The sequence below is a fragment of the Haemaphysalis longicornis genome, unplaced genomic scaffold, assembly GCF_048455015.1.
Source record: "Haemaphysalis longicornis isolate Haplotype H1 unplaced genomic scaffold, Haemaphysalis longicornis Haplotype H1 scaffold_14, whole genome shotgun sequence".
In the NCBI taxonomy this organism is placed as follows: domain Eukaryota; kingdom Metazoa; phylum Arthropoda; class Arachnida; order Ixodida; family Ixodidae; genus Haemaphysalis; species Haemaphysalis longicornis.
The window spans coordinates 25,763,737-25,791,448 of NW_027526245.1; the positions used below are offsets into that span (position 1 = coordinate 25,763,737).

A 27,712-nucleotide genomic window follows, 5' to 3' on the forward strand; every position below is an offset into this window, starting at 1 on the left:
TAAAGGCATTACGTCTCGGCGGTGGATCACACAAAAACAGTCGTCTACGTAGCAGACAAAGATCTTGGGGCCGTCTTGTACGAGCATAGCGCAGAATTTTCTATAGCCTCTAAGGCAATATTCGCACAGACTACTGAAATGGAAGCTCACATCGCTGTTCGAAACCGCTGCTTGTAATAGTGTCCGCTGAAAACAAAATATGTGTTCTGCAGGCCAAATTCCAGGAGACGATATAAGTCTTGCGTCTCAATTGTCGACCATGAAGGCCGAGATACATCGTTCTCGAGTAGATCCTTGCAACTCCGGACCGCGTAATTTTGCCTGGAATTTGGCCTGCAGAACACGTTTTGTTTTCAATGTACAATGTTACAAGCAGCGGTTTGGAACAGTGATGGGAGCTTCCGTTTCAGCAGTCTGTGCGAATATTGCCTTAGAGGCTCTAGAAAATTCTGCGCTATGCTTGTACAAGACGGCCCCAAGATTTTTGTCTGCTACGTAGACGACTGTTTTTGTGTCATCCACCGCCGAGACTTAATGCCTTTAATTGAGCATCTAAACTCTTGTGTTCCAAGCATCCAGTTTACCATGGAACAGGAAAATAATGGACAGATCACCTTCCTCGACGTACTTCTGAAACGGTCGGCCAAAGGATTTACAACCAGTGTCTATCGAAAGCCGACCCACACGGGTAGATACCTGGGGTTCGACTATAGGTCAAAAACGCTCCGCCACCGCTGCACTCTTCTCACGCGCATCACGAGTCTGCTCTGAGCCTGGTCTACGCAAGCAAGAGCTAGCCGTGGTAAGGAAGGACCTTCGCAGCAACGGCTACCTTTCAAAGCTTGTGAGGACGCAACAATTGCGGGCTTCAGTTGCTCCTCCGAAAGGGTTCCTCAAGAAGACAGGCAAAAACGCACTGCCGTCCCCTACACGCAAGGCATCAGTGAAGCTCTTGCAAGGGTGTTTGGCACATATGGCATTAAAATTGCACACGTGCCAACGAACAGGCTTAAGCCGAAGCTGGTATGCGTGAAGGACCCTTTAGAAAAATCAAGATTCCCCGGAGTTGCCTACAAAATTCCATGCAAGGATTGCAACGCATCCTACATAGGTGAAACTGGAAATTTTTAAAAGAATTCAATAGCACCAGAACGATGTCAAAAAAGGCAATGCAAGCTGAAATGCCTTGGCGGATCATCACCTGGCTACTGACCATGTCATCGATTGGGATTCCGCATGCATAATCGCATCAGAGAAGCGCCTGTCGACACGACTACTTTTAGAATCAGTGCATATTCAACCAACTAAAAACACGATTAACCGGTCGCGGGGTAATCTCCCCAAGATATACATGCGCACTCTGCGACACCGAACCTATAAATAATCGCGACCTTTCACCCCCCTTTCATTGTGATCAAGGGACCAGTAGGGGCCCCAAAACGTCTTTATTTGTTTATTTGTTTTTGACCAGGCGAGTGCCTGCTTGTATTTCATCAACACCGAACTAACCCGCCTGAATCACCACTTTATAGACATTGAGCAATTCTTTGAATTGGTTTATTGTAGCAAGCTGTCTTGTTTATTTCCTTATTTTTTTGGCATTTCCTGTCTCATTTGAAATTGGGAGACCAGATAGCTTTTACTACGGGTCATGCACTGGTGAGAAGAAATAATTGATTTCACTTTAAACAATTTTCAGTTCTGTTTTATTGCTCACCAGCCAATGACCTGAAATATCAGAGGCTCTTAAAACATATGCTGGCATTTCTTTCCTGCACTGTAGTACAACTAATCATGACTTTTATTATATTTTGAACACATATTGTAATATTTAGAAAGTATTCAGCTGAATGAAAATGTTATTTCAGAAGCACGCGCAATCAACAAGGCCTCAATGACTCTCACCACATGGTTCACTTGTTTCTGTCACAAATAACCTGATTGCAGCCACATTCCACCCAAGACGAAGGTAACATACCCTCTGGGATGATGAATATTTAAAATGCCTTACGAGTAAGTGCTCAGCACATGAAATTGTGGCATTAAAATTAAAACAGAAGATCCCTCTGCGGCATCCTTCACTTGGGGCAGCGCTTGATCACAAACTTCGAGAAGCTGAAAAATGCTCCATGCGCCGCTCCAGCCAGCAGAAACAATGCAGGACGCAAGTTGGTAGGTGGACCGTTGGCATCCTGCGATTGTGAAGATTTTTATTTAGTAGATGCTCTTCTTTTTGTACCACTGTTTATTTCTCCTTTAACAAGCAGCTGAACTCCTGCAGGTTCTACGAATCATACAAGCATAATAAAATGCAGCAATGCCGAACAACTGGCAGGGTTACCTCAATTTTTCTTTTCTAGGAATGAAAACAATGTAGGTAATCTATGCACAACTGCAATCAAACCTTTCAATTTTTACCTACTTCACTCCTAACAAGCACACATACACGTTAGACATGTGAGCAAGCTGCTAAATTAATGCCCACAAACTTAATCAGGCATCAGAAATCGGCAGAGAACGACGTGTCACCTTTAAATGGCACTTTTTTCGTTCAAAACACGTAAATGGGCGAGAAGGACCCATAACTATGATTTGGTACCCTCATCTGGTATGGTTTTCAGGCAATGCTTACATCTCACTTCAGTACCTTCAGGTGGTGGAGATCTTTGAAAACTCATTGCGAGCCAGTGGGTTGTGTTCAAGCTCTCGTATCTTGCCAGCATATGCTGGATTCCAGCATTCCCAAATCAACGTTACGACCCGAATGTGGTGGATGCAAGAAAGAATAAGCACACGCCAAGGGCGCAGCCGAAGGTAGGGTAAGGGGAGGGGGGGGGGGGCGGTGCCCCTCCCATAATGTTTTATGCCAAGGCTGGGGTGCAGTTTAAGCAGCCTGAAAAAACCGCGTAAAGTCACCTGCAGGCGCGGAACCTGCAGTTTTAAGGACATTCTTGCTCATATAAAGCTGACAACAAGGGCAATGTCAACGTCTGATCCATGCGCCCGCTCCAGATGCTGTACCTGTCAGTATATACAGCCCGGCTGCATTTCGCGCCGGATACACCGACAAGCGCCGGGAACCTGCCGCGAGCCGATCGAAACAGCCCCACTGTTTCACTGGCGGAACAGCACGGCCGGGGAATGGCAAAACAGCAGGAAAAGCCTCATATAGGCTTACATGTGGTCGGGAGCGTGTCATTCCTTGTCTTTACACTGATACAAAGTATAATCACATGACAGAGCATGTCGCTGTATTTTGTTCAGTCAACTATCAATCCTTGATATGTTTATTTTTCTACCGACATCGCATTTCATTGACTATTGCAGTTCCATAATTTCTGCTGCATAAAAAGCATTGCTCTGCCCATCTTGTATTTCCTCCACATCAACAAAACTACACAATTCTCCTTATTGCGGAGCTTTGTTTTTTTGGCACTATTCCACTCTTTCCTTGACCTCCCTTTAGAATCAGCATTCTGTATTTGCTTAACCGGAATTTTACTGAAGCCATGTCTGTTTCAATTTAACAGATAGAAATAACGAAATTTAATAAGAAACGTGCAACAAGCTCAACATTCAACAGCAGTGCAATAAGGTGTTCCGCTTAGCGCAAGTTCACTACTCACGTTACTAGCACAAAAAATAACAAAAGGCGATTACTTAAAGGAGCCATGAAGAGAAAACAAAAGTTTGTTTTATTCGAAAGATTAGGTGTTTCCTAGTACCCCAAGCGCTTTTCCGGAAGCAAATGATGCTTTATTCACTGAGAAATAAGGCAATTTAAGCCAAAATTTTAAATCTCCCGCTAAAATTGCACATTTCGTCATGTGAACAATGGCGTCATACGAGCCGGTCCATGAAACATATACTTAGTATGTAGACTCCATATAGCACCCACACGCGGGAGTCGACCGAGACGGCGGCCATTTTAAAAATACTAGTAAAACCTAGTGCACCCGCAGCCCTAGTCATGGAATCGCCTGATCCGGAGAACAAAACTCTAGCCGAGGAGCTCGGGCTTGCATTTAAAAACCTTACACCACTTGAACGCTCAATGCTTCTAAGTGCACGAGCGGCAAGAGTTGTGGGATACGCGGTGGACGGGAAAGCGACCATTCCGCGATAGCCACAACAGACGAACGCCCAGCCGTCGGCACCGCTGCCTCGTCAGCCCCGTCGCGACGGATGAATACAGACTGGTACGTATGTGCCGTATTTTCAATTTTAGTAGCAGTATCGCTTATGCCAGTTGGCCGGTATCGTGTATATGGAAAGCCGTTCGCTCGAGCTCTCTGCTCCGACCAGAAAGATTTGAGCGAAATGCGCGGTGTGTACGGCAATTTTTTCCCCCAAGGTCAGAGCGCTTTGGCGGCGATTTGACGAAGTCGGCGACGAGCGCCAGCATGTCCGGGTCCCTGCCGTAATCACTTCCTCGGAAATGAAGCGAGCACACTCGTACTTCCTTTAGCTCTCTTTCTCATCCGTTTGCAAAGTTCACAAAACATAGCCACTTGCTTCGCCGAGATTCGTCGTTGGGCAGCACATGAAAGGAGATCTCACCGGCGGGGATGTCGCACTCCCTCGACGATTTGCCCGTACTACATGGGCATTTCAAAACACAGCAACGAAATTTCATTGTAAAGTGCTCGAACAAACTGAAGTTTTCAGTGGTTGTAAACTGTAAACGAGCTCGTAACGACAGCAGCAAGCCAACACGACCTCCATACCGAAACCTGTGCGACGAGTGGCACTATCTCGTTGCTGCTCTGTGTTCCTTACTCCCCTTGTTTCTATTTTTACCTTTCCTGGTTGGCGATATGACGGTCAACCTCCTGTGAAGGGATTACGATACCAAGCAAGGTCACGGCTGTGCGTGCTGGGACGGTTCGTTGGCCCCGAAGAGCCTTGAACCCGAAAATTCGTCTGCGGGATGGTGGCGACGGCGAGATGTCGAGTTCGGCTGGCGGTAGTTTCGTACGGATTGGCATACACGCTTGCGTGTTCGTTCGGAACTTCAACCATTTACTCCACCGTTCTTTGTCATAAAAAGAATGTGCAGTATGTTTCACGGGCATTTAGCTCGCTATGCAAACTGTAAGCCCTGCCTAACATGCGTTTGCTTTTGCCGGCCTCCGCAAATCGCAGAGCATTCTCGAGTGACATCATAGGTTCTGTTGCGGAAAATGAGCTGGTGGGTCGCGTGATCATTTCCTTTTTTCCTAATTATGTAGCTTATTTGAGCAAAGTTTGCGTTATAAGTGGTGTCGTTATGGTTCTAACGAGGCAATCTTTCGAATGAACCAAACTTGTGTTTTCTCTTCATGGCTCCTTTAAGGACGAAGACGCACGTTTGCTAGCTTCACCGCCATAATATACGAATGCGCCGCATGTACAGTCCACTGCGATTCGAAGGTTGTCGCGGAAAAGCTACTCTTTCAAACGAAGCAGAAAGAACACCAGCTTTAGCAAATATTCCATGCAAGTTTCGTTATCGTCGCCGTAGATAAAGGGCAACCAAGTCCAAGTCTGTGCTTGATAACAACGAATGTACAGCTTGAAACCCAAAGGGTGGCAAGTCAGTCGTGCGGGCCATTGTTGTATCATGGAACAGCCAACAAGGGAGCAAAGAGTGCGAAATCTCGATTTTCATGGTTCCGAAACGAAACCATGGGCTGGTGGCCCGCTTGGCCGCTCGATGCTGGCGCGATAACCTTCAAATCGTGCTCGACTGTACTTCATAGCTGACAAGAAAACTTAATAGTCCCTTTTCTAAAGGAAAATCTAAAACACGAGAATCTTGATAGTAAACACCCAGTGTTGGCCTGCACTTCCGCCCGACGAACTTCAGGGACCGCGCGTCACTCACGAGCGCACTCATGATCACGCTCACGAGCGTGGGTCCGCCTAACCACCTGCTCTGCGGACGAATGAATCGCCCGTGGTGTGCCCACAGACCAGCGAACGGCAATTTCGGTGATCGCCATGATCATCACCATCTAAGCTCCTTAAGGTGGGCTTTACAGTTAGCATTGAGCATACACAAATCGCATGTTAAAGTCAGTTATTTCAAGCTTCGTTTCCAAAACAACGCGCAAGATGCCTTGCCTACATATTTCCCCGTCCCATCTTTTCGTCGACCACGGCCCCCCTGCACCCCCTCCCCCCCGAAAAAAATTCCTGGCTACGCGCCTGGCACATGCCCAATCAGGAGTACGTTCAGCATGCACGTCGGTTGTTTAAAAAAAGGGTGTAATGTATTGCTCAGAAGACTCAATGCTTGCACGCATCTTGGAGCAGCAACGGCCTTAGCAGATGTGTTTGAGTGGTTTTCCTCTCTCATAACATCCACAGTGCTTTCAGGAAAAGCCCCAGGCCTTGCAATTAGCATGTTCCAGTTAAGAATAATGCAGCTGATACTTTACACTTTCAAATCTTTTTCTTTGTGGAAGGATGTTTATTGGCGGTACAGCACTAGCGTGCGTAAATCGCAGCCTTCAGAACCCCAATCAGGCCTGTTTAAATGGTACAGGCAGTTACATTAACTATTTGAAAAAGTGGACTGCAAGGACTGTCAATTCACATGATAAACATCCAGAAAATAGCTGAAAACAGAACTGGTAAGGCTTTATCGAAGACTAAACTACAAAGGTAATAACATTTTTGTGTCACCACCTAAGAAATATGGCTTCATCGTAAACATGACTAACACCAGGAAATTCGTATACATGGTGATTAACTGCTATGCCCACATTATGATTTTGGGTGAAACTGAGTTTTCCGAAATTAACAATAAAGGTTGCCATTTAGCAGCTACATATTAGGTTATGCATGAAACACCAATAATTGTTACGGGGGCGAGAACTTGTACATTCAAGTGATCGAACATTATTCAAGTATGGTAGCCCACTGTGCTACCAAAACTGTTTGAAAACTTACGTTCTGGCGGCCAAACACTGTTGACAATGGTTGTGGCTCTTGTCCGGTTGAATGGAGGGACGTGATGTGCTCAGACCGTCCAGAGGTCTAAAACAGGATGACACATGATTACCACTCAGGCAAGAATGGAAATTATTGGGTGCACGAATGTTACAACTCGGGCAACACAACATTCAGCCAAAATCAATACCCGCGTACAGCGGCCCCGTACACATGGTGAGGTGGCTCGCCGCAAACGCAACGAAGCTTGCGAGGCGCGCACATTCGCTCGCAAACGATTTTCCCTCGCCATTTACAACACGGCACAAACGACAGCGGTGATTAACGAAGCCGTAAACGCTGCGCCGCACAAGTAGCCGCCCGTGTTCTGATAAACTACGCGTAAGACGTGGTTCGCAGTGGTGAACTCTGAAGCTGTTCAATATAGTGCTGCGGAATGGGAAACGTTACTGAGTTACTGAGCGCCACTGCGTTACTGAGCGCCACTGCGTTACAGAGCGCCAGTGCGTTCAGCGCTCAATGCAAGCACCACAATGTTCTTTCGCACATCGCCTTTCTAGAGACAAGCCCTCTAGGTTCAACCTAGCCAGTTCAGTTAAACAATTCACACACGCGGGCTCCTGTTAACGAATCCTTAAAGCGGCGATGACAGCTACAAACGACATCCAGTGACAAGAAAGGCGGCAAATGTGACGAGACAGCTTACCTGACAGAGACCACGCAGAGGAGCGAGCGACGTTCAGGGGCAAGCGCCAAACTTAATTAGCCGTCTTCAGGTGGCAAAGTTGTTCTCAAATACTTCATCGCGAAGTCGAACCCGACAGGCATCACCGAAGACGACGAGGTGTCCAATTAATCATAATAACTGCGCTTGTTTAACCGCACGGTCGCACAGTAAACAATCTATGAAAGACGGGTCACGGGGTATCTGTTCCGGAATCCGGCCACGCCGCCGCGCGCCGTACTCAGGGTATCGGCCGTTGGCAGGGAGTTGCGTAAACAAATTAAAACGACAACAATAAATAATTGCATCTTTTACTGAATATAACATAATCTTTAAGTTTATTATTTATTGTGTGTATTATAATAAAGAAACTTAGATATTTAAAGTTTACAAACACAAAACGCGAACTGAAGCTTTTGGCGCTCGATTTGAACGTTAAAAAAAGCAGCAGATAGTAAGATAACACTGCGCAATAAAATTTGGCAGTGTTCTAGTGTAAGTAATCGTATTATTATTTGGCGCCTGTTTATTTAGCGCCCGATTTCATGCCCCTCCCTCCCCAACTTTTGTTTTCTTTTGATATCTGCCTTGTTCTCCAAAGTTGTTTCTGCAGGAGAAACTAGGTGGTCTGTTTATTGCATTTGTACACAATATTTACGGTCGCTAACAATAAGAATGGAATAAAATTGTAATTGCTAGTACGTTATAACTCCACTGAGCGACGAGAATGACTGTTGTCAGAGGGGGCTATGATTGTGCTGGTGGGACAGGAGAAGAACAGGGAACGACGGAATGATGATACAGATGTCACAGTTCAAGGTTGTGCTGTGCTCCGTGGAAGGCTGTAGAAAACAAAAAGTGGGAGGGGTAGTGTTATTCTGTCGATGTCGTAATAAGCAAGGGCTGATATTTTTTCCTGTTTCAACGTCGGTGCTGCCGCTGCTTTTTATTGAATTTGGCAGCTTGTTTTTTTTGCTTCTGAACATTTTTGACGAGGTTGGGAGGATGGTGCAATGGGGTGTCTTTTTGAAATTATATTGCATGCATGGCCTCAATCAATGAAGAGCTGAACACCTTTTCCTCACCCTTTCAACACCCTTCCAAAAAAAAGGGTGTTGAGGTTGGTCAACACCCTTTTTTTCACGCGAAAAGGGTGGAGAGCTACGAAAAAGGGTGTGGAGATTCAAGAAAAAGGGTGTAAGGGCCTCCCAACACCCTTTTTTCAATTATTTTACACCTTTTTTGGCCAAAAGGGCGTAAAAAAGTTTAGTGTGATAAAGCCTAGCGGTGGGTCCACGCCCCCCTTTTCTACCCGCGAACTGTGCACGCATAAAATGGCAACCGGTGGTGGTGCACATTTACGCGTGAACGGCACCGGCAAGAACGTCGCTGGGAAGGGGGAGATTCTCTTCTACCGGGAGGGATTCGGAGCTACTTGGAGAAGTGGACTTCGAGCGAAACGGCGACGGCGGGTTCCGGTCGTTTTAGGGGCAAGCCCTTTGGCAGCCATTAGCTGGGGTTCGCGGGAGCGGCGTCTCTTTATGTCCATGTAAGCGAGTGAGCGAACGTCGCAGTGACGGAAGAATGAAAACGGAGAGGAGCTTCTTGAGAAGGGTGAAGTGGAGTACGACATGTGCGGCTACGGCCTCATCTCTCTCACTGCCTTTCCCTCACACATGTCTCATGCGTCGCCACCAAGGAGCGCCCTCCACCTGACACTTTCACCAGACGCTGTTCCATTTTCCGCTAATCCAAACCAAGTGACGTCTGCGCGGGAGGTTCAGACACGATATGCAATAATATGCTCGCTTTTCCCTTGTGCGGTCTTAATTCGAACCACGTGACATTTGCCCGCTAGGTTGAAACACGATTTCCAACATGCGGGCCGGCGGCGGCGGCGCATTGCGAGGTAGCTGCTGAGTGCGCACGTCGCCGTACGTTCGCTGATCACGCGAACACTTTCTGGGACGCAGCAGAAATGCGCCGGGACAGAAAAGACTGCAGCTCGCGCTGCTCACAAATTTTGTATTAGGAGTGTAGTAATCGTCAGTGCATTTATTCACACCAATTCGTGCTTCTGTTTGTTTTTCGCAATCATCTGATAACCGCAGTACCCCCGCTACCTGCCGATTGCGCGACTTACCAAACGGGCATCGGTGGAGGCGAGGGGGAAAATGTTTGGGAAAGGGGTGTCAGCGGTGGTGAGGAGGAGCCCCGGAGCGGTGCCGAGTAAATCGATGACACCGGAATGAAAACTGGGGAGTGAAACATATACTGCTTTGCAGTAATAACAATCAAGGTCGAACGCCGAGGGCGTTTAAGTTATACTGTACAATGCCAGCAAGCCTCTGCTGATTTCGCCCACGGGGCTCGGTAAGCTAGTTGCGGGGAGCCGGATGAGCGTGCCGAAGTCAAAGAAGATACGCTCGCTTCCGCGGCCAGCGACGAAACGGTCGGCTGGGGCAGTGAATTTCAGGGGGGCGCCTACATATATCACGTTGTCTGAGCTTGAAGCTGGCGCCGACTTTGCGAGGCAGTTTGAAACTTTGAACGCTTCTCCTTACGACTCGCACTACTCGGCGAAATCACCACGCCTCACCATTTTGAGTTATCCGCAGCTACGTCAGCACAATTACACTAAAACAAAGGTCACACCTAACTGCACTGTAAACTAGGTATGCAAGGATAGAAGTTTTGTCCTACGTCGCTTTCGACCTCTGCGTGGGACCCGCCATTTTCTTTTCAATTTGTGTTTCACTAACCCTGCGTCGGGGATGCTATAGGTAGCGTTCGCTGCAGTCGGACATGTTTAACAGCACTTTGTCCTTCACGCCGTATGTTTCTACAGCAGGAATCCTGCCTGTTAGAGACTGTTGCAGTCGGTAACCAACCACCCTGTCGGGGACTCAAAAAGTCCGTCGTCCCCTGAATATTCCTGCCTCGTCGCCCAGCCGCTCGTCTTCTTCGGTACAGCAGGTAGGCTTAGCACGCCAGCAAGAACTTCGGCGGCAGCGCACTGCCGCTGCGCTGCTGCCGCGCACGTGGAGTCAGTGGAACAGACAAGGCAGCTCCGTCGTTGTGTCGCGGGTTCCTTTACCACCGCGTCACGAGCCCGGTCATCGCAACGACGGGAAAAAGGATAAATGATAACCGCAAATTATTTCTCCGATTCCGCGATCAAGCACGGCTAACATTCCAATCGAGTGCAAAGGCGCAGCAGAAAACGTAACGCAGGCCGAGTCATAACGATCCCGCCGCCGCTTATTTCAACTACAGCTTAGATGTCACCTGAGGCATTATCGTGTCAGGTTGTCACAGTCGGCTGATTCAAGCAGCAGGGACGCGTATTTCCAAACCCTTCGCTTCATAGAGCACCGACGTGGCATATCTGCTCGCGCGATGGAGAGCGGTAATTCAACGTGGTCATTGGCTGTGCCCCAAACCTAAAACGACCTAAAACATACGAAATCTTCATTAATAACGGAAACGGCCCGTAGATTTGAGTTATGAAAACAATTAAATTTAGAAAAAAATAGATAATAAAAAAATCTAAGAGATAGACCTGCTTGTGCTCGAGCGCAAGCGACAGCGCCAGTGGTCTGTGCTCCACGTCGAGGCTACAGAGCCAGAACGGTAACTTCGTTTTAGCAGGTCAGGTGGGTGCTCTGTGCAGCCAGGGGGTTTGGAAACACGCAGCGCGACCACATGTCTGAACGTCCCAGACTTCCGCCGTTTTGCTGTGCAAAAAGCTGTGCAAAAACCTGCTGCGCCCTTTTTGGAACAAGCCACCATGCTCCAGGCGTTAAACAGCATACCAGTCTCCCAGTAACACTGTATACAGGTCTAAGCATTCTTGGTAGCTGGAACATAAGACGCTGTGCTGGGTCTGGCGTAGGTTCCGTGAAGGCTCCTGAACAACTGCTCCACCAACGAAGTAGTCGCCGTCCGATACATGGACAAACTCCGCGCCTGTCTTGTCACACTGCATGGCTTGCCTACTCCTCCGGACCACATACATTGTTATTTTTTGACCCTTGGCCATTTAAGCCATCACTCTAGTATTGCTACGTCGAATAGCATGTCCCACCGTGAACTCGTGTTTCGTCGCGAAATAACTCTAGACTCTCACATTGGTATTATTGGCTAACCTCAACGTGTGGTGCTACCTGCGTCTCTGCGCTCGTCTCAAGGCGTTCTGCCATAGAACTGCCGTGTATATCGGGCAAGGTCGGAGAACGTCGACAGCGGATTCTGCGTGGGAACGGACATGTATAAGCACTACTACTTCAGAAACGAAATGGCCCGCATTCCCTTCCTCGATCGATGGCTTATTCGTCTCCGTCCGTTCTGGATCATCGAACCATTACGCCTGATGTTTCTCCATAAAAGGCCATCGTAAATGCCCGATCATTGTTTTCTCAGACCCGCACAGACCTGGCATAATGGTGCACATTGTGGCAGGAAGTCGTCGTGGTACTCGTTTGCCTCCCTTGTTTGCACGTCATCATAATGTCATACTATCCTCGCCCCTACATCGCCCGGGCAACCAAACTGCCTCGACTGGATTTCCCATGTATCTCGATGGCACCCCGGCTTTCCAGTTTTGGTTACGAGAAGTTGCAACGTTCTTCATACTAAATGGGGATACTTCATAGACAGTGCACGTGGTATATGGGCGTAAGAGCCGTTTACGGACGCTCAGCTTGTGCTCTTAAATCACATGTCAGTGTCTACTCGCCGGCGTCAACATCTACCGACACTTCCACTCTCGCCTCACTCATCTTTGTGATTAGAAATGCTTCGGTGTGGTTCTGGGGGTGGGAAAACATTTATTTCAAGAAAAAGAGGTTCGCCCAACAAGGCGGGAGGATCCCTCAGTCCAGGTCCCCTGCGGCGGCTGCGATCCTGTGTGCCCGGTCCACCCGGTCATCAGGGTCCGAACGGCTCAGTGCAGGGGGGCGAGTAATGGAGGCTGCTGGTGTGTTTTGGCAAGCCCACGTGGCGCGGTGCAGTGTGGGATGTTCGCTGCAGTGTCGGCATGTTGGTGGATATACTGTGTGGTGTATGATATGTGTGGAGAGCCGAAGACGAGGCAGGACTAGGGGGCAGGGGAAGAAGAGAACGTTGAGGAACAGAATAAAATTATGATTCTTAAGTAAACAGCCTCGGAACATTACATTGGCGCAGCCGACAGGATTCCAGAGACGGACACTACGTGGATTACTCTACATCCCACGCTGAACTCACGAGGCGAGTTTTAATTCTCGTCATGCCAAGTCGACGACGAAGGGCCGGACGACGTGCCCGAGTTCATCACAACACCAAAACTGTGTGACTGGGTTGCTAAGAAGTCCGGCCAGACAACAGAGGACCTGACTACCCAGTCTTCTCTCAAGCTCAGGGCGAAGCTGTCCGAGTTCCAGGAATACTTCATGAAGCCAACCATGAGGGCGTCAGAGAACACGAACACGACACCGAGCGTTAACGTTACCACCGTAGACTCAAGCCTTCTTGTCATTCTGCAAGAGCAACAGTGGCAGGCAGAGAGGAAACAACATCTCATGGAGACCCTCATCACTACGGTCCAAGCTGAACAAAGACCGCGCACAGAAATGGTGAAGCCGGATCCGTTTGACGGAAAGAGTTCCAAGTCCTGAGGATTGGATTCGTTCCAATGAATATGCCTCCGAGAACTTCTGGCACAGAGCTACCGACCGAGTGGAAAAAATGCGGCTGTTTTTGACGGGACTTGCAAAGAAGTGGTATGAGCTGCACTTCTCCACACACGCGTCCGACAGCTTGGACCGCTGGAAGGCAAGCTTTCTCGCAGCGTTCAAAGCAGACCCTGTGGAAAGGTGGGATCATGCAATTTTGTATAAATAGCGATGCGGAAAACCCTTGAAGTATTTTTACGAGAAAAGGCACCTACTGCAAATGGCTGATTCTAATCTCCCAGAGTCTTCATTCACGGGTTGCCTAAGGATCTTCAGAAGCAGGTGCAGTTTAAGTTCCCAAAGACAAGCGAGGAACTTTTGGAGTGTTTTCAAGGCTTGTGCATGGATGCTCCCCCTAGAATTCAGGGGTGGAAGAACAGCCCAGGCTGGATTCCGGAGATGATGAATGGTGTGTTAAAACCATTTTTGGGCCTATTTTGAAACGTTTATGTTGATGATATTATCGTGTACTCGAAAGATGATAGCTCACATGCGCAACATTTGACCGCTGTCTTGACCGCCCTGAGTGCAGCCAAGCTGAAAGTCAACTTTTAAAAAAGTGAGTTCTTTAAGCCGGAAATCACATTTCTCGAGCGCATGCTGGATGGATTCACTAAAAACACGAAAGAGGAGTGCGTAGAACGGGTACTGAAAATGAAACAACCTGGAAACGTACACGCACTGCGAGTTTTTCTCGGTCTGCCAGGACACTTCCGGAGCTTTATTCCGGGTTTCGCTGCTCGTGCCAAGCCAGTAAAAAGCCTGCTTCAAAAGGGTACAACTTTCCAGTTGACAGAAGAGTGCGACAAAGCGTACCACGACTTAGTGTCAGCCATTTCATCTGATCCCGTGCGCACGCTGCCAGACTTCTCACTTCCGTATAAGCTCACCACGGTCGCTTCTCACTGTGGTGCAGGTGCCGTTCTATACCAACGAGGACATTCGGCTACAAACGATCGAAAACTACACGTGGTTGGATACTACTCGTATACGTTCAACAAGTCTGAAGAAAAGGCTCTGGCTGTTGCGCTAGCGGTGAGGCACTTTCGATCGTACCTCGAGGGCAAGAAGTTGAAGCTTTTTACTGACCACCAGGCCCTTACATATCTCCTGCATGACAGTCAACCTAAAGGACGAGTATCTCGTTAGATCAGCGAATTACAGCAGTTCGATTTTGACGTAATGCACCGATCTGGACAATTGCTTTCAGAAGCTGATGCCCTTTCCCGTGTTTCTATTGACGTAAGCTGCAAGACTGGTGAAGAAGTATATGCACTGATTGCTCTGAGGTTGTGGGAAGGAACAGAACTACAGTGCGTAGATGGGCGGTTTCACGTTCCACCTACACAGGTCAGAAAAGTTCTGGAGCTCTACCACGACAGTCCAGAGTCAGGAGGTCACGACAGCTTCTGGCGAACCTAATACACGATCAGGAAGAGGTTCACGTGGCCACACATGAAAAGAGATGTAAGCGCATACGTCCGCTCTTGCCACTCATGCGAAATCAACAAGGCCAAATACAAACAGAAAATGCATGCTATGGCTTTGCCAGCCCATTCAAAAATATCATTTCAGACAGTACTTGTCGACTTTGCGGACTCAAAAAGAAGGGTGAAGGGGTAAGAAGCACACAGTCTTTCTTATTGTGTACCTATGAATGCTCCAGGATAGTGGCTGCAAAACCAGCAAAGGAGGACGCAAATACTGTTTACGAGTGAAAAAACAGCGCTAAAAAGACAGGACAAGAAAGGACACAGGACCACGGTGCTGACTAACAACCAAATGTGTTTCATTTCTTCGGTCAGCATATATACTTCACCATTATCACAAAGCAATGACAAACAAATTGATTGGAATACTCAGCCTGCGCAGAGGCTAAGAGGCGATCAATCAGACATGAATTTTATCTCTTTTGAAGGAGGGAAATCGAGGGGAGGCTAACACATGCCTTGCCACTGTTGTGGATGTGATAGGCTTCTGAAATGAGACGCCCGCATTCATCATGTTATTTTGACAAGAAAGTGGTATCTTAAAAAATTGGGTTGCACTTGCATTTCTTACAGTTCTTACAATGAATGGATAACTGACTATCAGCAGCTTGTTTTTTAACCTTATTCGAATGTTCCCGCAAGCGGTCATTCGCGCACCGCCCCGTTTGACCGATATAATAATTCCCGCAAGAAAGAAGAATTTTGTAAACTACACCTTGGCGACATTCAACAAACTTCTACTTATGTTTCTTAGTACATCCTCTTGTTTTCCTCCTCCCCTCTCGATTCACTTTCTGGCACAGACTACCGAACTTATTTTGGGCAGAAAACAATAGCTTAACGCCTGCCCTGCCGACAACCTTCTTGAGATTGTGCGCCACCTTGTGCACATTTGGGATGACGGCTATTTTTTGCTGCCAGTTTGTCTCCGATTGTATGGCAACTGAGTGTTTTTTCTTAAGGCCTGCTAAGAGGCTTTCAGTAATGTTAGCCAAAAGCGTTGCTGGAAAACCTGCAAGCTTCAGGCGTGCTACTTGCGACAGAAAACTTTCATCAACTTGGTGATCACAAGACCTACTTAGCGCCGCCTTCATGCACGCTGTTGCAATACCGCGTTTTACAATCTTCGAGTGGGCAGATGAAAAAGGAAGAAGGCCCTTTTGAGACCTTGGCGCATCACGCCAACAGACATGGCTATCTGAGAACGTGAGCTCCAAGTCTAAGAAGCGTAGTTTGTTGTCTGAAGGGTGCTCAGTCGTCAGTTCAAAACAGCTTAATTCTGCGACAAACACGTCAAAGACAGCCTTAGCAGCAGGCTGCTCGTCAGAACGGTTAGTGCTGCAAAATATAAAAAGTCATCCACATATCGCATCACCTTAACCGCGCTCGTCTGACTTAGCTTGCTCTCAAGCTTACGGTCGTAGCTGGCTAATAAAATGTCACTACCAACAGGGGCGATGCAACATCCTATGCACACAGCTTCCCGCTGTATAAAAAGCTTATCATCCAGGCAGATGAAGGTGGATTGCATATAGAACTTTAAAAATTCTAAAAACCTGTCTACAGTGGTTCCACATGCGTTCTGAAACTTAATAGCCCCGTATCTGTCAATGCAATTGCTCACTTCGGTACATACTTCTTCCTGAGGCAGCGAATAATATAAGTCCTTAATGTCCACGGAAAACGCACTCACACCCACTGGACACTCCTCCCGGAGATAGTCAGAGACAGTACCTGGAGTCCTAATGAGGTAGGGTTCGTCGACTTCAAGAAGACAAGGGCTGTTCAGAAAGCAAGGGCTGTTCAGCTGTGCAAGAGAGCCGGACTTTCAAAACTTGCATCCCCTGTGAAGGCCTGCAAAGAGACCAGTCTTTCGGTCTTCTTCAGTGCCAAGACCCACAAGGGACTATGCCCGTTCCGAGCCATTGTTTCTGAGCGGGGAACCTGGCAGTGAGAACTTGGTAGGTTTGTGCAAAGAAGCTTGTGTCTTCTTGAAGTCGACGACCCCTACCTCATTAGGACGCCAGGTACTCTCTCTGACTATCTCCCGGAGGAGTGTCCAGTGGGTGTGAGTGCGTTTTCCGTGGACATTAAGGACTTATATTATTCGCTGCCCCAGGAAGAAGTATGTACCGAAGTGAGCAAATACATTGACAGATACTGGGCTATTAAGTTTCAGAACGCATGTGGAACCACTGTAGACAGGTTTTTAGAATTTTTAACGTTCTATATGCAATCCACCTTCATCTGCCTGGATGATAAGCTTTTTATACAGCGGGAAGGTGTGTGCATAGGATGTTGCATCGCCCCTGTTGTTAGTGACATTTTATTAGCCAGCTACGACCGTAAGCTTGAGAGCAAGCTAAGTCAGACGAGCGCGGTTAAGGTGATGCGATATGTGGATGACTTTTTAATATTTTACACCACTAACCCTTCTGACGAGCAGTCTGCTGCTAAGGCTGTCTTTGACGTGTTTGTCGCAGAATTAAGCTGTTTTGAACTGACGACTGAGCACCCTTCAGATAACAAACTACGCTTCTTAGACTTCGAGCTCGCATTCTCAGATAGCCATGTCTGTTGGCGGTATGCGCCAAGGTCTCAAAAGAGCCTTCTTCCTTTTTCATCTGCCCACTCGAAAATTGTAAAACGCGGCATTGCAACAGCGTGCATGAAGGCGGTGCTAAGTAGGTCTTGTGACCACCAAGTTGATGAAAGTTTTCTGTCGCAAGTAGCACGCCTGAAGCTTGCAGGTTTTCCAGCAACGCTTTTGGCTAACATTGCTGAAAGCCTCTTACCAGGCCTTAAGAAAAAACGCTCAGTTGCCATACAATCGGAGACAAACTGGCAGCAAAAAATAGCCGTCATCCCATACGTGCACAAGGTGGCGCACAATCTCAAGAAGGTTGTAGGCAGGGCAGGTGTTAAGCTATTGTTTTCTGCCCAAAATAAGCTCGGTAGTCTGTGCCAGAAAGTGAATCGAGAGGGGAGGAGGAAAACAAGAGGATGTACTAAGAAACATAAGTAGAAGTTTGTTGAATGTCGCCAAGGTGTAGTTTACAAAATTCCTCTTTCTTGCGGGAATTATTATATCGGTCAAACGGGGCGGTGCGCGAATGACCGCTTGCGGGAACATTCGAATAAGGTTAAAAAACACGCTGTTGATAGTCAGTCAGCCATTCATTGTAAGAACTGTAAGACATGCAAGTGCCACCCAATTTTTGAAGATACCACTTTCTTGTCAAAATAACATGATGAATGCGCGCGTCTCATTTCAGAAGCCTATCACATCCACAACAGTGGCGAGGCATGTGTTAGGCTCCCCTCGATTTCCCTCCTTCCAAAAGGGATAAAATTCATGTCTGATTGATCGCCTCTTAGCCTCTGCGCAGGCTGAGTATTCCAATCAATTTGTTTGTCTTTGCTTTGTGATAATGGTGAAGTATATATGCTGACTGAAGAAATAAAACACATTTGGTTGTTAGTCAGCGCCGTGGTCCTGTGATCTTTCTTGTCCTGTCTTTTTAACGCTGTTTTTTCACTCGTAATCATGAACCAACCAGCCCAAATGCCTACCTTATTGCAGCAAATACTGTAATAGCGCTTTTGAACAGAGAGATGTTTAATGGTGTAAAATACGTTGTGTCTGACAATGGACCTGCTATCAGGAGCCGAGCAATGACACGCTGGGTGGAAAGCAGACGCATCACACTAAAGTTTGAAGCCCCATATCACCCGGCGGCTAACGGTCTTGCAGAACGGGCTATAAGAGATATTAAACAGTACACCCGCTTCTATCCTAACTTTCCCGTGGGTTGGAAGTGCTGTCTGGAGACGGCGGTCACGCATCACAACCGGTCGCACACAAGTGCGCTGGGGTGCAGCCCGCAGTATACAGCCTTTGGTAAGCCATCATACCTGCCCGATGATGAGATCCTTGGTCTGACTACAAGGCTTAAACTTCAAGAAACAAAAAGGACAGTTGAAGGTGAAATGAAGTATTGGGAGACGATGAAACGTTTCTTCGACAGGCGTCACAACACGAGTATTCCGGCTATTTCTCCAGGCGATTTGGTCTTGGTGCGAAAAGGATGTGCCAACTTAAAAACCACACCTATCGGGCCCTTCGAAGTCATAAAGACAGCACCTACCAATGGCGTTTTGAAAAGCGTGTGGTACATGACGGGTAACGGGACTATGGAAGTCGCAGCCACCAGCAACGTGGTTCTCTACACACAGAGGGAGGACGAAAACACGGCCCCGGAGAGTCTGGAGAGCCGAAGACGGCAAAGGCAGGACAAGGGGGCAGGAGAAGAAGAGAAGGTTGAGGAACAGAATAAAATGATGGTTTCGAAGTGAACAGCCTCGGATAATTACAATATGTAGGAAGCAAAAGTGGAGGTATGCGTTAGTCTGTAGTTGCCGGCAGGCTACAGCATCCTCTCGGTTTAGCTTTTGGTGCGGTGGTGGGTAGGCACATCTGGCAAGGCGGTGGTGTTCTAGAAGTGCGCGGTACTGCTGCTGGATAGGCTCTGGGTCACGAAGCGACGGAGGAGTCTAAAGGCGGATATTGAGATGCCACAGTTACCGTAGTTTCTGCATAACTGTTGGCAGTCTGTGATTATGTAAAGTGGTTTTTTCGAAGTTGGAGACGTCACCGCCAGTGCGATGGCCGTTTCTTTGGCTTCAACGACGTTTCTGGTTTTAACGGTCGCAGTGCGAACGACATCGCCTAAGCCGTCGACAAGGCTTACTGCTGTGGACGGGTGGGATGCGTAGTGGGCCGCGTCCTTTATTTGCACATGGGTTGGGCAGAGCACTTCCACTGTTGGAATTGTTCCCGTGCTTGTCCCGTGCTCAGGGTGAGGCTCAGGATGGGTTAGCCAGACGGCTGGGGTAGTGTCAGGTTCGGTGACAACAATAATAAATACAAGTATAACCTATTAACGAGACTACGTTTATGTTGTATCCAAAACCCAAATAAATACACACACTATGGGCAAAGGAGCTAAAGTGCACTGGGGAACCGAAGTATAGACGGACACTGCGATAACGCGGTATAGAAAACACTAACAAGTTCTACAACCGATAAGCAGTCAAAGTCCGGGAAAGAACGGCGGGGACACAGTAAGGGTTCACTGCGGGAACGGGGTTGTCCTACCTCACGTCCCAGAGGCACAGTCGTAGTGTTACGGTGATTGAAGGTCTATGATTGAAGGTCGTGGCCGTGGTGGTCGAGCGCGCTCCCAGCTCCCGTTGCAGAGAGGCCAGCGCAGCTGTCTTGGGCGTCACTGTCTATCACCGACGCACGGCGAGCTGACTTCCTTGTAGAGGAGATGTCTTGGATTTTGTGCTGGTGGAGGACTTCTTGGGGCACGGCACGGGTCCGGTCGCCCGACCGCCGCGCATCCCGGTCACGCTCCACTCTTCTCACACTCTGGGTGTTCTTTTTCCACTTCTTCTCCCGCCAGCTGCTGTCGCTGGCCGCTTCCCATTGGCTGGTCGCCGGCGCAAGCTCGTGCCGTGGTCGCGAGCCTTCGGCGCCGTAGCCGGTGTCGATGACCTTCGCGCCGCGTGCCTTGCGTCTTCTTTGTTGTCGTCTTATTTGGGCGTTTCTTGTGGTGTTGGCCTTAGCTGTCATACGATTCCTTCGCATGACAGGTAGTGACCACCACCCTCTTCATCTCGACCTTTTTTCCCGGCCGGGCAAAACGACTTCGAAAACAGTGTCCCGTTTGAACTGGGACTTCTATCGATCGAAATCAGCTATCATTGTGTCCAGAAACATATCTGACCCTTTCCTAAGTCTCCGCGCTGATTTGGAATGACCGACTCGTTCGATGTGGGTTGAGCAATCGCGGCCTGCCCCTGACCTGCAACGTTGTCGTCTGTGGGTCGCCCGCCGTCAAGTTGAACTCGCGTCAGTGCGGAATCCCGGATCAATAGACGCATGTATGAAGCTTCAATAGCTAACAGCAGCAGCCCGCCGACATCAACGATGGCTATCAAAAGGCCGCTGGCTAGACTGGAGCGATTCGCTCAGGCCTTCGTCCTCTAATGCTTCACTCTGGCGAACATTGTCAGCAACCTAACGGGGTCAGCGTCCTCCAGATTCAGCAGCTAGTGCGCTACTAGCATCTGGCCAGACACCATCTGCTTTTCCATATTTTGCTGCAAGTACTTCTTTCCCGCCGTTGACACCCTACCAGCTGTCTTTGCGATTCCAAACTGCCTACTGACATGCTCCAGTTCGCTCCCACATGCAGCGATATTGAAGGGAGTGAGGCCCCCTTCACAAGGCCACCTTGACTCTTCAGTGAGGCCCCCTTCAGACTTGACAACCATCGGCCATGCCAGGCTGAGCATTGAGCATTGCTCCGGAACCGGATGGCATTCTTTATGAGCTATTCGGGAGCACAGAAGGTCCCACACTTCACGTGATACATGAAGCCATAAATGGAGCATGGACTTCAGCCGCGATTCTGGTAGCCTGGTAACACGCGGAACTCGTTGCTATTCCAAACAAACAAACAAACAAAAGATTTTATTTCCTCAGAAGTACGAGGAGGCAGGCGGGGACTAAAGGCTATAAAGCCTGACAGAGGCCCCAGCCCCCTTTGGTACAGTACAATGATGAGGCAGAATCAAACAAGCTAGAAATTCTAATGTGAGTTACAAAAATACAAACAACATGTAGAGCACAAGATATTATAGAACAATATGGGAGAGGTACAGTAACGTGCATTAGAGTACAAAAGAGTAAAGTAATACAAAATACAGTAATACAAATACAATCAGAGTAGAACTGTGATAGAGTTTTAAAGATAGACACAACTACAAAACCTGCGCATTAAACAGGTCGAGACGACATCCACAGCTCTAGCAATTGAAGCAGATATTCTGATTTAAGAGGTATTCTTTCGCCTGTGTTTTAAATATCTTTCTACTGCATTTGAAGTCAATGTGGTCTCCAACTTTGTTGAGTATGTCGGTGCGTTGAAACAGAGAAGACTGCCTGCCGTAGTTTGTTCGAAGTTTCGGTGTATGTATTTTGGCACACCTAAGAGGGTATATACTGCTATTGCCGTTATGATTTTCTTTGTGTATAGCTTGTAAAAGCTTCATATAATAAATTTGGTCAGCCTTTGGCATACTATACTGAACAAATAGTGGACCCGTTCTCAAGTCGGCATAGTGCCCGTGAAAATTGGCAAATAGACGGAGAACTCTTTTCTGTAAGACGATCAGCCGTTTGTAATTTGTTTTGTTTGTTGTTCCCCACGCTAATATCCCGTAGCAAAGCCTAGAATAGACAAGAGTGTTATAAAGCTGTGTTTTCAACCAAAGCGGTATTAAGTCTCTCAATCTATAGAGAACGCCAATATTTTTTGAAATTTTATTGCCTAAGTGTTCTATATGAGGATGCCAAGATAATTTTTCATGAAACCACACTCCTAAGAACTTCTGTTCTTTGACTTGGTTGATCATATTGCCCCTATATTCAATATGAATGCCTTGATCTATCTTCTTATTAATTGGTCTAAAAATGATGTAGGTAGTCTTCGATGCGTTTAGCCGTAAGTTATTTTCGTGTAACCACTTTGACAACATTTCTAAATATCTATTTACTTCATACTGGAGTTCTCTTATACTGCTACCGGAGAAAAATATGTTCGTGTCATCTGCATACATGGCTATCTGGGGTGTACAAGGTATGTTTGGAATATCATTCACATATATTAAGTATAACAAAGGTCCCAGCTTTGACCCTTGCGGAACACCGTGTTCTATTGCCAATAACTCCGATGAAATACCGGTAAATTCAACAAATTGCTCCCTATTACTTAAATAGCTCCTTAATAGGTCAACCGCTATTCCGCGTATTCCTAATTTTTTTAGTTTTATTAGCAATATTTCATGATTGATAGAGTCAAATGCTTTTTGTAGGTCAACGAATAACCCGAGTGTAACTTTCTTTCCCTCTATATTTTCTATTATACTGTCCTTAATATTAAGCAGAGCTTCCTGCGTTGACTTGTTTTTTTGAAAGCCGTACTGATATGGTGAAATGACCTTGTGTGTGTTGAAAAAGTTTGTTAGTCTATTATGTATTACATCTTCAAATATTCCGATGCCCAGACCGTATTTCTCACCTTCAGCCAATAGCTTTTACTTCAAACAAATGCTAAGCTGATGGAGTGCATGCTAGCTACACGTCTTATTTGGTGGCTTGAGCAATATTCCCGGTACTCTAGATTGGCGGTTGGCAGGGCTACCCGACACGTGTGACATCATGTATGCTGACGACATTACTGTCTGGTCCGTGCATCTAGAGAGTTCTATCGAAGAAACGCCCTACAGAAGGCGTCAAACATGACCGATTCCTGGTACGCCCAAGTGTGGCTTCAACTTTCGGAAGGAAAACGTCATACATGTCACTGGCTAACAACTATGGGCGACGGCGAAGCAGAAAACGGCATGTCCGGTTTTTTATTTACCAACAACCTCTACAGAAAGTACCAACTACAGTAAAGCCCGCTAATATGGAACACGGGTACATCGAATTTATTGCCTATATAATTATTGCCCTTGTATAATTCTGGCAAAAATTACATGCATTTAAAACTTTTTATATCGAACGCAATTTGGCTCACCGTTGAATGGGTATATCGAACTCTCCTGCGCGCGATTTTTCGCTCTCCTTAGGCATGCGGCAGGCCTTCCCGCAATACATCGGCGCGCAGCGGTGGCGCGGGTGTCGCTTGCGACTCCCGCGCGACCTTTTTTAAGTGCGAATGCACTTTATAAGCGACCCTGAATTCCGGTGACCGCCGTCCGTCCACATAGCAACAGCTGCGGGTGCGCGCGCTCCTCGTCTTCCTTGGCAACGGGGGGAGATGGGCGCGCGCTGCCTGGCCGCTGACATGGCACATACCCACGTGGGGGATTGGCCAGGAATCTCCTCGTCTTCCTTGGCAACGGGGGGAGATGGGCGCGCGCTGCCTGGCCGCTGACATGGCACATACCCACGTGGGGGATTGGCCAGGAATCGGGCGTGAGAAGGGCTAATGCACCCGCTTAAAGGAGTACTGACACGAAATTTCAAAGCTGAGATCCGCTCTAGCAATCAAGTACAACGACAACACAAATAGGTGTCTGTGAATAAATGCATCTTTCTTTCTTTGTAGTTGTGTGTGTGTGTGTGATCTCTCTTTCGCGAACATTACCGAACCGCGCAAATTCAACTCCTGTATTCGCACTTTCACATTCTTCCCCTCGGGGAAACGACCGCTTGTCGTTTTTTCTTTCTTTCTTTTTTTTTTCATTTGTGTCATTATTCACCTGACGTAGCATGTTAGGCTATCTGCTGGACAGACCTCGTCAGTACCATTAAACTGCGTTCTCTCTCTCTCTCTCCGCTTAAAGGAGTACTGACACGAAATTTCAAAGCTGAGATCCGCTCTAGCAATCAAGTACAACGACAACACAAATAGGTGTCTGTGCATGGCACATACCCACGTGGGGGATTGGTCAGGAATCGGGCGTGAGAAGGGCTAATGCACCCGCTTAAAGGAGTACTGACACGAAATTTCAAAGCTGAGATCCGCTCTAGCAATCAAGTACAACGACAACACAAATAGGTGTCTGTGAATAAATGCATCTTTCTTTCTTTGTAGTTGTGTGTGTGTGTGTGATCTCTCTTTCGCGAACATTACCGAACCGCGCAAATTCAACTCCTGCATTCGCACTTTCACATTCTTCCCCTCTGGGAAATGCGGGGAAAATTTTTCTTCCTCCATGGTCCAAACCGGCCGCGGCAGAGCGGACCAGCTCCACGCATGCATGCAGTTGGAGCTGAAAGTGCCACATTGGGTGCTGCGGTCTGCGGTGTCACCGAACTTCAAGTCCACGCCACTCGCTGCGCGCACTTGCTCGGTTCGCTGGGTTCGCCGTTATTCGCTTGTATCCATGCTTGTCTCCGCTCTGACGAAGACGTTGAGGACTCCGTACCGCTTCCTAGCACCAGTGAAGCCGTCGCGGCCGTGGCCCTCCTACGGCGACACTGCAGTGCCATTGAATGCAGTGGTCTTGTGCTTGTCGACTGTTTAGTTACCCTGGAGCAAGCAGTCACCAGCAACGCGTTGCGCTCCAAGAAGCAGGCTACACTCACGCAGTTCTTCCGCCCCAATAAATTATTGTTTTCTTTCCGAGAAAGTGTCGCATCCATAGTGAACTGCAGGGTGGTAAGAGCTCAGCGTTAGCTCGTGACTCCGTCGGCAGGATTGCTCTCATATACGTTTTTTTTTTCACTTCACTTTCTTTGTCAAATTTTTGTTATATTGAACTATTTTACAATCCTCGCGCTGTTTGATATAAGCGCGCTTTACTGTATTCGTGTGCTGGGCCATGACACTTCCTCGTCTGGGTCTCTCCCTCCATGGTCGAAGAGTGCAAAGATGCGTTCCGCACAGACAATGCACCTGAATCGTCGAATTACGACGAACACTGGGGAGTTGCACAGAAGCATTGACCGCCTCCTTGTGCGGTCAGTGCTGCAGCCCTGACTGACTTGCGTACGAGGCTCAACTCTAGCAACTCGCACTGAGGGACTGGGATCGCCTCGATGCCGTAAATCAGGATGCCAGGCGGAAGATGAATTAATTAACCAGAATTACCCCGATACCACTGGCGAGGCTCCCAGTGAGCAAAGATGCGACTCCTGTCTGAAGTGGATCGAGTGGCGTGACGTCATGCTTGCGGCACTTGCGCTTGGATAGTTTGAGCTCGTTAAAAGGCCGGACAAGGGGTAGCAAAGCTTTCGGTTTAACATGGTCCATAAACACCGCCAACTGCATATGCCCGGCGATTCGTCTGGGAAAAGTAGAGACGGAATTCCAACCACCAAAAACCACTCTACACCCATGGCGGTATTTTAATATGTGGTATTTTAACGGTGAAGCCGTCTCGCTTTAGGTTCTAAACAAAATTGAGTGTGTCCATCTGGTCGCGAGGACAACGAATTACACGTGCCGTCTTCAGAGCTAGTATCTGGTAGATTTCGGCGCACGTTAAAGATCCCCAGGTGGTCAAAACTATTCCGGAGCCCTCCCCTACGCCACCACGCCTCATTACCTGCGTTGCGTCGGCGCGTTAAACCCCACAGCCAATCAATATTAAACTGATATAAGCATCACCTTAGAAATTATACCAAATTTACCCGCTGAGCAGTCCCTATCATTGCGCCCAGTTTTGTTTACTGGTCACAATTTTTATTTTACTTATAAGTGTTAAAAATTCTCGCCTGCTGTCAAACAGTGGTTGTCTACGCAGCAAGTATGGTTACAGAAAATGGCTGTATTTCTTGTGTTACAGAACCTATCCGGAAAGAACATATATTAGTTATTCTAGAAATAGTTTAGAAAAGTTATATGAGTATTCTTCATTAGATCAATATAGTAGGTCCCCATAGATAGCTAATGCACATATCAGCCAAAACAGCTTCGCTCGCCTTCAGTCTTCGCAGTAGTACAACTTTAAATATTTTTGTTCTCGCTATATTATAAAAAAGCAAATACTTTATAAAGGTGTTCTCGAGTACACGTTTGCTCAGTGAGTTCCGCGTCTTTGTCGTTTCAGTTGCTACGCCACTTGCAAACTTGTTTCTTACCCGGCTTCTTAGCAGGTAAATAAAAATGCCATTTCGCTTTCATTTCTTCCAGGTGTTTTTCGGGATACCTTTGGGTCATACAATGGCCTGTTCAAGCTCCAAGGTGGACTTCTGTTGCTTTCTTTTGCGATAAATGTTGGACTCTGGGCGAGATTTCGATCTTCCCAAAACAAAAGTAATGACGACCATCATGCCCAGGACAGCGTGCACGATTGTTATAATGAAACTGTGCAGCCAGTGAACAAATAAAATGAACTCCTCCAGCGTAAATGCTGACAAACGTTTGCATGCTTTATTTTTTGCAAACTCTGTTCCCTGGAGTTTAGGGGATCATTGAGTTTTCAATATGAGCTGAATTATGACAGCGTGTAAGAGGAGAATCAAGTGGTGCGCCTATCACAAGGCCTTCCTTATGAATTAAGAAATATGTTTCTGCGTTCTTATATCAAACACACGTGGCGAATGCTTTCCGAATGCTTTCCGTACGCGAGTTGACCACAATGTCGGACCTCGCGCAATTCACACCTGGGAAACAAATTGGCGCCCGGGCTTCCACTGTGCCATCTGGTTAACAACAACTGCAGAAGGCGGCACAAGACACTCTGGCGTGCTGACGCATGAGGATGAGGCAGGTAGGCATTACATTGCGGTTACATTGTCTCTCATTGTTTTGTGAAGATTCAATCCGTGTACATACCAGCCCACTTCTGGCAGTTGCAAAATAATCGCCAAACTGTTGTGTAACAGCCATTAAGAAAACCTAGGCATGTATACAATCTCCACTTTTAAATTCCTAGGCATGTCTTCGTGAACTGCACGAGGGAACACGCCTTCAGCCTCTAACGCTTCATGTGTCATATTGTCATGGTATACGAGAACGCTACTACAGAACACGCTAATATCCGGACATCTTAATCTTTATATTGCAATACAAATGGTTGATTGAATATGGGGCTTAACGCGCCGAAACTACACAGGTTACGAGGCGCGCCATAATGCGCTGCTTGAGATGAATTTTCACCATCTGGGGATCTTTAACATGCGCCGACATCTTTAACACGTGGGTGTTTTTGCGTTGTGCCTGCAACAAAAAAGCGACGGCCTCTGCCCGGAACCGAATCCCCATCCTTTGGCTCAGCAGCACACAACGCCTTAGCCACTGAGCCACCGCGGCGGATGCAAC

The 27,712-nt window shown here is 47.6% G+C and overlaps 1 protein-coding gene and 1 long non-coding RNA gene across 2 annotated transcripts in view; one reads left to right on the top strand and one right to left on the bottom strand.

The window, feature by feature from the left end:
• LOC144165211 (uncharacterized) overlaps positions 1 to 26,809 on the top strand; it is a 159,515-nt gene extending 132,706 nt beyond the window's left edge. The window contains exon 6 of the mRNA XM_077695330.1: positions 26,582 to 26,809. Coding sequence (XP_077551456.1) covers positions 26,582 to 26,778 — 197 coding nt within the window. The 3' untranslated portion in view covers positions 26,779 to 26,809. The remainder of the gene's footprint in view (positions 1 to 26,581) is intronic.
• LOC144165212 (uncharacterized) lies at positions 1,175 to 7,886 on the bottom strand. The gene is made up of 3 exons (XR_013321410.1): positions 7,643 to 7,886; positions 6,937 to 7,023; positions 1,175 to 2,192 (listed from the first exon to the last, which is right to left on the bottom strand). It is a non-coding gene; the product is annotated as an uncharacterized LOC144165212 (long non-coding RNA).
• Positions 26,810 to 27,712: the final 903 nt, after the last annotated feature.